Here is a 12285-nt window from a genome sequence, read left to right as displayed (position 1 = left end):
ACCTAGTCGAAACTGCACAACCAATTTTTCTTAAGTATTAGGTTCAAGCCTTGTCTATATTTAGTAACTAATGAATTAATTGATTAAGAATAATCAACATGTGTACAAAATCTTAAAAGCCTTAGAATACCCTCTATAAAAATCTGATCAAATTCAGCTACAAAGTTGTTGAGAATAATCTCTTTAAACATTTCTCTATTTTTAGTAATGGAAAACATGTTTGATATCAGACAAGTCCCAATGCCAGAATGCTTTTTACAGGCACCAATGCCATGCTATTTAAAAGGCACCAATACCAGAATGCTGTTTAAAAGACACCAATGCTAGAATACTATTTAAAAGGCACCAATGCCATAATGCTATTTAAAAAGAAACTAATGCCAGAATGCTATTTAAAAGGCACCAATGCCAGAATGCTATTTAAAAAGAAACCAATGCCATAATGCTATTTAAAAGGCACCATTGCCAGAATGCTATTTAAAAAGCACCAATGCCAGAATGCTTTTTAACAGGCACCAATGCCATAATGCTATTTAAAAGGCACCAATACCAGATTAGTATTTAAAAGGCACCAGGCTAGAATACTATTTAAAAGGCACCAATGCCATAATGCTATTTAAAAAGAATCCAATGCCAGAATGCTATTTAAAAAGCAACAATGCCAGACTGCTATTTAAAAAGAAAAAAATGGCATAACGCTTTTTAACCCTTTCTTCACTATGGACTGGTTTTCCGGTCCAGGGGAAGTAAGTCTGTAAACACTATGGACCGCTTTACCGGTCTGGGGCAGTGTTCTTCTCTAACGTTAAAGTATCCGACTATATAAATTTTGGATACCTCTAATAACTTTCTACTTGTAATGTAGATATTATATTTGGATTATCTCGTGAGTTTAGCTTGTATACAACTAGAAATATCGAACAAAGTAGGCACGTTTAACAAGTTTTCTGAATGGTGAAATTTGTATACAAAATGGCGGAGTTCAAAGAAAGTGAGTGAAGTATTAGATTTTGAATTATCAGAGGATTTTACCAATTCTGACCTAGCAGAGATGGATGAAAATGAGAGAAGGTGTCTGGAGAGGCAATGGAATGTGCTTGTGGGTGACAGTGATGACGATGAAGAGGACTTTGAAGGTTTTGAACCGGAGGAAGTGTACGCTCCACGTAATTTTGTTTGGACGAAATTGGAAAACCAAAGAGATTTGTTTCAGTTTTCTGAGAGAGTTGGACCCACCCAAGAGTTAGATGGCTACAGGAGAGCTTTGGAATATTTTCAAATATTCTAGTCAGATGAAGTTTTTGGAAACATTGTCCGTCTAACGAATTTGAATGCGACGATCAAACGTGCCAGAGGCAATACAGGTGTGTGGACCGATCTCACTTTGGATGAAATCAAGGCATTTTATGGAATTTTAATTTCTACCTGTCATATACCTGAAAGAAAGACTTGTGTTGCTACTGGAATTATTCATGAGTACATCTAGGATCAATTGAACAAGTTTTGGGAACTTTCTAAGTTTTCTAAGAAGTAAATAGATAATTACTTGTATTTTACCTGTTGTGTTACCTGTTTGCACCTGTATTTTAACAGTTGTAATAGATATGCACATTTTAGTCAATTAGTCATAAAATTTGATTTTAAACCTTGATTTTGACACCTAATCCAGCCAGATATCTTTAAAATTGGCAAAGTTATGTTATTTCAAAATCCAGTCATTTTGCTTTACAACTCCAAAGTTACTTAGTGTTGAAGACTCTATGCCCCCAAAGTTACTTAGTGATGAAAGAGTTAACAGGCAACGAATGCCGTAATGCTATTTAAAAGGCACCAATGCTAGAACACTTTTTAGAAGGCACCAAAGCCATAATGCTATTTAAAAAGTAACCAATACCAGAATGCTATTTAAAAGGCACCAGTGCTAGAATACTGTTTAAAAGGCACCAAAGCCATAATACTACTTAAAAAGAAACCAATGCCAGAATGCTATTTAAAAGGCACCAATGCCATAATGCTATTTAAAATGCCCCAATGCTAAAATACTATTTAAACAGCACCAATGCCATAATGCTATTTAAAAGGCACCAATGCTAGAATTCTATTTAAAAGGCACCAATGTCAGAATACTATTTAAAATACCCCAATGCTACAATACTATTTAAATGGCACCAATGCTATAATGCTATTTAAAATGCACCAATGCCATAACACTATTTAAATGGCACCCATGCCAGAATGTTATTTATAAGGCACCAATGCCATAATGCTATTTAAAAGGCACCAATGCCAGAACACTAATTAAAATGCCCCAATACCTATAAGCTATTTAAAAGGCCCCAAATGCCACAATTCTATTTATAGGCACCAATGCCAGAATGCTATTTAAAAAGCTCTGATGTTAGAATACTATTTAAAAGGCACCAATACCAGAATGCTATTTAAAAGGCACCAATACCAAAATACTATTAAAAATGCCTCAATGCTAGAATACTATTTAAAAGGCGCCAATACCAGAATACTATTTAAAAGGCATCAATACCAGAATGCGATTTAAAAAGACTGCCAGAAGGCTAGGTAAAAAGCCCTATTAAAATACCAGAATGTTAAAATAAAAGGCTGTAATGCGAGAAAGCTATTTAAAATGCTTTAATGCCAGAATGCTATAAATTTTTAAAGACTTCTATATCTTAAATTAGAAGGTAACTGAAATGTAAAAAAAAAATTCTTATCAAAAGCAATGAAAAATGTGGCAGCTACATCAATAACATGTTGAGACATATATATTCTGCCAAAATTAACAATCTGGGTGCATCCATAATTCTATTTCTCCATGAGGGTTTGATTCTGAGATGGGGGGTTGTTTATTCTTAATTTTCTCTTTATTTCACAAAAAACTACAATGAAGGGTGGTGAGACTGAATAACCCCCAAATCCCTCTGGATCAACTGTACTGTAATACCTGTACTCACCTCCAATATATGCAGGAGATAACGAGGACGAATTAGATACGACACAAATGTCTGCATCATCAAAATGATGTTGTTCTGAAATATACATGACAAAAGCTTATTAGTATGTGACTATTTGTCTTTAACAACATCAGAGCTTTACAACAATGACTAACAACATTATTTCAATAATTAAATTGATTGGTACTAGCATTAATAACAACATAAGAACCCAATCATCTTCAGCAAGTAATTAAAACTTTGGTGTATCATAGGTAGTAGAATGACAGCAAAACAAAATGGAAGCTTGCATAATAATTGGTTCAATCAAGCATTATGGGTATGACAGGTATCAAGTTATAAATATCAGGAGTGGAATAATAACAATTAAACATGGTATAAGTTTAATCACAGTGCCTTGCACAAGAATAACTTGAAATAATTAATGATTTTTGCAGTAATTTCCATGTCTGTTATTGTCTACTACAGATCATGCATCTAACTAAAAATAAAAGTCAATTGCTTACTCAAAATTGCTCTCACATCATGGTTTGAAATTTGTAGTTATTTGTTTATTGGTGAAGTAATCTCGAAGGATGTGACTACTTAACTCTGTATGTTAGTTTGTGAGTGTGTATATTATGTAGAGGAGAGAGAATGAGTGTAGTTTGTGTGTGTGTACATTATGTAGAGGAGAGAGAATGAGTGTAGTTTGTGTGTGTGTATATTATGCAGAGGTGAGAGAATGAGTGTAGTTTGTGTGCATGTATATTATGTAGTGGAGAGAAAATGAATGTAGTTTGTGTGTACATATTATGTAGAGGAGAGAGAATGAGTGTAGTTTGTGTGCATGTATATTATGTAGAGGAGAGAAAATGAATGTAGTTTGTGTGTACATATTATGTAGAGGAGAGAGAATGAGTGTAGTTTGTGTGTGTGTGTGTATATTATGTAGAGGCGAGAAAATGAATGTAGTATGTGTGTACATATTATGTAGAGGAGAGAGAATGAGTGTAGTTTGTGTGTGTGTATATTATGTAGAGGAGAGAGAATGAGTGTAGTTTGTGTGTGAGTATATTATGTAGAGGAGAGAGAATGAGTAGTCTGTGTGTGTGCGTATATTATGTAGAGGAGAGAGAATGAGTGTAATTTGTGTGTGTGTGTATTATGTAGAGGAGAGAGATTGATTGTAGTTTGTGTGCATGTATATTATGTAGTGGAGAGAAAATGAGTGTAGTTTGTGTGCATGTATATTATGTAGTGGAGAGAAAATGAGTGTAGTTTGTGTGCATGTATATTATGTAGTGGAGAGAAAATGAGTAGTTTGTGTGTGTGTATTTTATGTAGAGAAGACAGAATGAGTGTAGTTTGTTTGTGTCTATACTATGTAGAGGAGAGAGAATGACTGTTTCTATTTCTGTATATAATGTAGAAGACAGAGAATGAGTGTAGTTTGTGTGTGTGTATATTATGTAGAGAAGAGAGAATGGGTGTAGTTTGTTTGTGTCTATATTATGTAGAGGAGAGAGAATGACTGTTTCTATTTCTGTATATAATGTTTGGATTTGGATTTTTTTTTTAACGTAGCTTTAACAATTTCTCAGTCATATCGCTACGATGTCTGCAATGTGGCAGTTTATAGTGATGTCTAGCACTGGGGCATCATGCCGCAGACATGTAGCATGATGTCCCACCCAGTCACATTATCCTGACACCGGGCCGACCAGTCCTAACACTAACCTCTTAATGCTGAGCGCCAAGCAAGGGAGCTGTTAGTACCATTTTTGTAAGTCTTTGGTATGACTAGGCCGGGGATCGAACCCACGACCTCCCGCATCCGAGGCGGACGCTCTAACCAATAGGCCACCGGAGCGGTCTGTATATAATGTAGAAGAGAGAGAATGAGTAGTTTGTGTGTGTATTTTATGTAGAGAGAAAATGAGTGTAGTTTGTTTGTATATTATGTAGAGGAGAGAGAATGAGTGTAGTTTGTGTGTGTGTATATTATGTAGAGGAGAGAGAATGAGTGTAGTTTGTGTGTGTGTATATTATGTAGAGGAGAGAGAATGATTGTAGTTCGTGTGCATGTATATTATGTAGTGGAGAGAAAATGAGTGTAGTTTGTGTGTGTGTATTTTATGTAGAGGAGAGTGAATGAGTGTAGTTTTTGTTTTTGTATATTATGTAGAGAAGAGAGAATGAGTGTAGTTTTTGTGTGTTTATATTATGTAGAGGAGAGAGAATGAGTGTAGTTTGTGTGTGTCTAAGTCATCAAGAATAAGAGAGAGATAGATGAACAGACAAGGAGACAGAATTTTGTTTAGAGAAAGCAGGAAATGAAGACAGAAAGACAGACAACAGCAAAGTAAGAAAGACTGACAACAGAATGACTGGGTGAGCAAACAAGACATACAGAACACTCACAAATTGGGAGTGAAACAACAACAAAGAGAACATGCATGGATGCATGGGTGTTGTTGACAGAATAACAAAGACATAAACAGAATAACGGGTGGATGCATGGGTGTTTGCAGACAGATTGGGCAACAAAGACATAATCAAAGTATGGAATGAAAGCTTTGATGTTTGCTGACGGACTGGGCAAGAAAGACATATACAAAGTATGGGATGTATGCATGGGTGTTTGCAGACAGATTGGACAATGAGGACATGAACAGAACAGAATGAATGCATGGGTGTTTGTAGACAGATCAGGCAAGTTACCAGTATCCTGCCAAGAACATCTGGAAGGTGGAGTCTCCATTCACGGCTAAAGTGAGACAGTTGTATCAGAAAGGAGCACGTCTGTTCAACTTCTTGAAAGGCCTCCTCATAAAGACCTAATCTGGCCAGGTCCAGACACTGGAGGAAACAAAATGTATCTAAACTAGTTTATTTAAAATTTCATACACATTTGTTTGCATTTTGTCATTCAGCAACAACAATGAAATCAAATTTCCATGTAATAAAATAGTTCCTAAAATATTCTTGGTTTGGGTAATGTGTGATCAGTAATAGATTAAGACAATAAACTCTGACGAAAATAATAATTAAGATGTCAATAACTTAAGTACATTTTGCTTATAAAACTTTTTCTGTATTTACAAAACTGATGACCACAGCAACATTCTGCTGGCATGTTACCAAATGTTATTCCAAACATTTCACCATTTGAATATTTCTTCTCCATAAGTAGTAACAAATGTGCGTTTTTTTGAAAATAGATCATCTGACCTATCTTTGTGAGCTCTAAGAGTGAACCTAAAATGAATCATCAGACCTTTAGAGTGAACCTAAAATGGATCATCAGGCCTTTAGGGTGAACCTAAAATGAATCATCAGACCTTTAGAGTGAACCTAAAATGAGTCATCAGACCTTTAGAGTGAACCTAAAATGAATCATCAGACCTTTAGAGTGAACCTAAAATGAGCCATCAGACCTTTAGAGTGAAACTAAAATGAATCATCAGACCTTTAGAGTGAACCAAAATGAATCATCAGATCTTTAGAGTGAAACTAAAATGAATCATCAGACCTTTAGAGTGAACTTAAAATGTATTATCTGATCTTTCGCTGAAGGCTCTAACAGTGATCATAAAAAAACTCGTCAAACTGGCAATTACGAAATTTACATTGACATCCAGCAGGTATTGTGGATTAGATTCAAGGCTGTAAACCTAGTTTTCTCTAAAAGTTTCATGCTTAGTCTTTGACCAAATTTTGAGTATTCCGTTACATCTTAGGAATTTCTTACTTCTTTTATAAGAACCAACCAGGCACCTCACAGGATAACTCCAACATTTGGAAAAGGTTTCTACCATTCCATTTGTTTAGTCTCGCATCTTGCAACAACCAAGGGTCTGCATTATGATGACAACACTCCAATCAAACACTTAAATGAAAACTCTGCAACAAACACTGCCAAAATGGAAAGTAAACTTTCATATCTAAATCGTCCACAAATAATGGATAACTGACTGCCCTGTCTAAAATGTCCACACTATGTGTGATTCACAAAAGTGGAAAAATGACCAGTCTAAATTGTCCATTAATGAGTGCTCCACAAAAATGGAAAAGTTACCAACATGTCTAAAATATCTACTCATGTGTGTTCCACTATGTCTAAAATATCTACTATTGTGTTCCACTGTCTAAAATATCTACTAATGTGTGTTCCACTGTCTAAAATATATACTATTGTGTGTTCCACTATGTCTAAAATATCTACTAATGTGTATTCCACTATGTCTAAAATATCGACTAATGCGTGTTCCACTATGTCTATAATATCTACTATTGTGTTCCACTGTCTAAAATATCTACTAATGTGTGTTCCATTGTCTTTAAAATATCTACTATTGTGTTCCACTGTGTCTAAAATATCTACTATTGTGTTCCAGTGTCTAAAATATCTACTATTGTGTGTTCCACTATGTCTAAAATATCTACTAATGTGTGTTTCACTATGTCTAAAATATCTACTAATGTGTGTTCCACTGTCTAAAATATCCACTAATGTGTATTCCACTATGTCTAAAATATCTACTAATGTGTGTTTCACTATGTCTATAATATCTACTGTGTGTACCACTATGTCTAAAATCAACTAATGTGTTCCACTATGTCTAAAATATCTACTAATGTGTGTTCCACTATGTCTAAAATATCCACTATTGTGTGTTCCACTGTCTAAAATATCTACTATTGTGTGTTCCACTGTGTCTAAAATATCTACTATTGTGTGTTCCACTGTCTAAAATATATATTGTGTTTCAGTTTAAAATATCTACTAATGTGTGTTCCACTGTGTCTATAATATCTACTATTGTGTGTTCCACTATGTCTAAAATATCTACTAATGTGTGTTTCACTATGTCTAAAATATCTACTAATGTGTGTTTCACTGTCTAAAATATCTACTAATGTGTGTTTCACTATGTCTAAAATATCTACTAATGTGTATTCCACTATGTCTAAAATATCGACTAATGCGTGTTCCACTATGTCTATAATATCTACTATTGTGTTCCACTGTCTAAAATATCTACTAATGTGTGTTCCATTGTCTTTAAAATATCTACTATTGTGTTCCACTGTGTCTAAAATATCTACTGTTGTGTTCCAGTGTCTAAAATATCTACTATTGTGTGTTCCACTATGTCTAAAATATCTACTAATGTGTGTTTCACTATGTCTAAAATATCTACTAATGTGTGTTCCACTGTCTAAAATATCCACTAATGTGTATTCCACTATGTCTAAAATATCTACTAATGTGTGTTTCACTGTCTATAATATCTACTGTGTGTTCCACTATGTCTAAAATCAACTAATGTGTTCCACTATGTCTAAAATATCTATTAATGTGTGTTCCACTATGTCTAAAATATCTACTATTGTGTGTTCCACTGTCTAAAATATCTACTATTGTGTGTTCCACTGTCTAAAATATCTACTATTGTGTGTTCCACTGTGTCTAAAATATCTACTATTGTGTGTTCCACTGTCTAAAATATATATTGTGTTCCAGTTTAAAATATCTACTAATGTGTGTTCCACTGTGTCTATAATATCTACTATTGTGTGTTCCACTATGTCTAAAATATCTACTAATGTGTGTTTCACTATGTCTAAAATATCTACTAATGTGTGTTTCACTATGTCTAAAATATCTACTAATGTGTGTTTCACTATGTCTAAAATATCTACTAATGTGTTACACTATGTCTAAATATCAACTAATGTGTGTTCCACTATGTCTAAAATATCAACTAATGTGTGTTCCACTATGTCTAAAATATCTACTAATGTGTGTTCCACTATGTCTAAAATATCTACTATTGTGTGTTCCACAAAACAGTAATGATGATGGCTGTCTAAATTGTCCATTAATGAGTGCTCCACAGAAATGCAAAGTTACCACTATGTCTAAATTGTCTAACTAATTTGTGCTCCACAAAAATGCAAAAATACTAATAAGAGTTTCAGATAATGTTAGATGGAAATATGAGGAGAAAATGTAAGTACTTGCTGCAGTCGCTCTTGATGGCTTCCCACAAAGGTTAAAGCATCCTCTACAAAAGAATACTTCAGTTTTTGTAGCACTGTAGCATACAGCTCCAGGCAAAGACAGTAAATTCCATGCCATGTCACAGATTCCACATGGGAGGACTTTCCCTGAAAGTGTAAAAGTACTTCAAACAATATGAATGTGTGTTGGGTCCTCTTCTGGATTGATCTAAAACTCGTGGGGAGTTGGGGCACGTTATATCCACTGGGCTGCCTATAATCGGGGGAATACAACCTGCAGCAGATTGATACATCCTCACAACAGATCCAAAAGAAACAGTGGATGGGGAAATTAGAACACAAAAATGGCTTGGATTGCCAGAGGATAAGCTGTACGATGTGCCCAGTACAGCAGCAATGCCACAAAGTAGCGAAACATGGCGGTGCCAAGGGGAGGTAATGGGAAAGACTTATTGCCCTTTGTCTATTTTAAATAGGATAATAATTTTTTTCATCTTTAATAGGGCTGGCTTCACGAGTATTTGAAGAAGAAACATGGATGATGCTGGTAATGCAGACTGCTCCAAACGCTAGTGCTGGCCGTCTATATTAAAGAATTTGATGGATTATAGGATTTGTAAAGGTTCTTTACGATAATACTCCCGATTACCATATATATGCAAGAATTTGATGGATTATAGGATTTGTAAAGGTTCCTTACGATAATGCTCCTGATTAACATATATATGCAAGAATTTGATGGATTATAGGATTTGTAAAGGTTCCTTACAATAATGCTCCCAATTACCATATATATGCAAGAATTTGATGGATTATAGGATTTGTAAAGGTTCCTTATGATAATGCTCCAGATTACCATATATATGCAAGAATTTGATGGGTTCTTGGCATTTGTAAAGGTTCCTTCTGACAATAATCCAGTTGGTTGTATATATTAACCAATTAGAGGGGTTATGGGCCTTTGTAAAAGTTCTGTCTGATTATACTCCAGATGGCCATCTATACTGAAGAATCTGATGAGATTTTGTAAAAGTTCCTTATCAAAATACTCCAGGTGGCCAGCTATAAAAATAATGTGCTGGGTGAGAAGCCGATGTAAAAGTTACTCATGACAATATTCCAGGCGATCATCTACGTTAGATCTCGACTGGTTAATGAGCCTTTATAACAGTCCTTATGATAATACTCCAGGCGGCAATCTCTATCAAAGACTTTTAAGGGTGATTAGCCTTTGTAAAAATTGCTTTTGATAATACTACAGGTGTAAAACATTCCAATAGGCTTGAGCTGTCAAACGCTTTCCTTGGTCCAAATTGAGATGTCTCCATATCAGCACTATAACCATTTGTCTATATTGCTTATCAGTGTTATAACCATTTGTCTATATTGCATATCAGTGCTATAACCATTTGTCTATATTGCTTATCAGTGTTATAACCATTTGTCTATATTGCATATCAGTGCTATAACCATTTGTCTATATTGCGTATCAGTGATATAACCATTTGTCTATATTGCGTATCAGTGTTATAACCATTTGTCTATATTGCATATCAGTGTTATAACCATTTGTCTATATTGCATATCAGTATTATAACCATTTGTCTATACTGCATATCAGTGTTATAACCATTTGTCTATATTGCGTATCAGCACTATAACCATTTGTCTATATTGAATATCAGTGTTATAACCATTTGTCTATATCGAGTATCAGCACTATAACCATTTGTATATATTGCATATCAGTGTTATAACCATATGTCTATATTACGTATCAGCATTATAACCATTTGTCTATATTGTGTATCAGTGTTATAACCATTTAATTTGACATGAGTATTTATAAATATTTACAGGGTTGATCAACCAAACATTATAAAAATAACTTTTAACCCTGAACAGTGTAGTTGTGATATATGTATATTTATTCTGCCCCAAATGGTTTTGCACATGCAATGATGAGTGGACAAAAATACAAGGTCGCTGGTTTCCATACTGTTCTCCATTTTTCTCTGTCTTCAGGTATAAGCAAGTCCCCCTTTTTCATAAAAGTTCTCAAACTGAATGCATGCTCAACTCAAAATATTGTCTCTTGGTAACATTCTTATGACATCAAATTCAAGGTCAGTATCTCAGTTGCCACTAGTCTATTTTAGGTTACAAACATTCAGCATACAAAATTACAAATGAGGTTTTACACAAACCCAGGTGAGACACAAGACTGAACCTGTAAAGACAGAAATACGAAGCAATCTTTATGCTCTCTTATCAAATAGTTTCTTGAAATTGGAGGGAAACCTACCTTGGCGGACACTACTGGTGGAAATGACTCTCCGTTCAGGTAACAGTGTGTGATCACAAGACAGGTGTGTTGTGCAAGTCCTGACAATGCCAGAGCCTCAGCACCCTGGAATGAACACAAAATTAAAATCAGCCTGGTAATGTGTCACAGTTTCTCAAGGTCAAATTTGTAAAAATAATTTACAAACATTTCACTTGTCGTTTTATTCTATTAGTTCATAAAAGAAATATCTTTTTCCCCTCCATCCATGTGGCTCTTGTCCATAAGGCGCTGTCTTCATTGTCTGATTCTGTCTCAATTTCCAACAGAATGGACAGAAGACATTGCATGAAATGTTGTTGTAGGGTTTAATGCCATTTTTCAGCACGATAGGCTATACATGGCGACCAGTATTAATGGTGGAGGAAGAACCCGGGAAAGAACCACTGACCCACGAGAAGTTACTGGCAAGCTTTCTCACATACCCACATTAGCCGAATCCGAGACTCGAACCCACGCAGACAGAGGTGAGATGGCAGTGATCTGTAATGGAGAGCGTGTAAGACCACTCGGCCTGAAATGTCAACAACAACCATTTTATTTCATGTGGTACAGAAAGCCCTCCAGTTAGTATTGTCTTGATTTCTGACAGACTGGACGAAAGTCACTGCATAAACTGTCAACAAAACCCATTATATATTAACTATTATGTGGTACTGAAAACCCCTAATTAGTATTTTGTCTCAATTTCCAACATGATGGTTTTGTTTTGAGGTTTAACTGTCAATTTTCAGCACAAGATAGGCTATACACGGTAGCCAGTATATTTGGTGGAGGAAGAACCTGGGAAAACCCTGGGAAGGACCACCAACACATGGAAATATAGTGGCAAGTTTTCTCACATAACCACATTGGCTTAGCCAAGACTCAAACCCATGTGGACAGAGGTGAATATCTTGGACCACTTGGCCAACTGGCCTTCAGAAATGGACAAAAGTCATTGCATGAACTGTCAACAATAAC

General features: G+C 35.1%; 1 protein-coding gene across 1 annotated transcript in view; it reads right to left on the bottom strand.

Annotated features, from left to right (window-relative positions):
• LOC149777774 (nucleoporin NUP188-like) overlaps positions 1 to 12285 on the bottom strand; it is a 175908-nt gene that overhangs the window by 22432 nt on the left and 141191 nt on the right. The window contains exons 42-45 of the mRNA XM_089938808.1: positions 11284 to 11388; positions 8976 to 9125; positions 5673 to 5810; positions 2970 to 3044 (exon numbers count right to left, since the gene is read on the bottom strand). Coding sequence (XP_089794934.1) covers positions 2970 to 3044; positions 5673 to 5810; positions 8976 to 9125; positions 11284 to 11388 — 468 coding nt within the window. The remainder of the gene's footprint in view (positions 1 to 2969; positions 3045 to 5672; positions 5811 to 8975; positions 9126 to 11283; positions 11389 to 12285) is intronic.

Source organism: Sinohyriopsis cumingii, chromosome 17 (assembly GCF_028554795.1).
Source record: "Sinohyriopsis cumingii isolate HCF-2022 chromosome 17, ASM2855479v2, whole genome shotgun sequence".
NCBI lineage: Eukaryota > Metazoa > Mollusca > Bivalvia > Unionida > Unionidae > Sinohyriopsis > Sinohyriopsis cumingii.
Note: the sequence above shows the minus strand (reverse complement) of the source record. Positions and strands in the feature narration are given on the sequence as shown.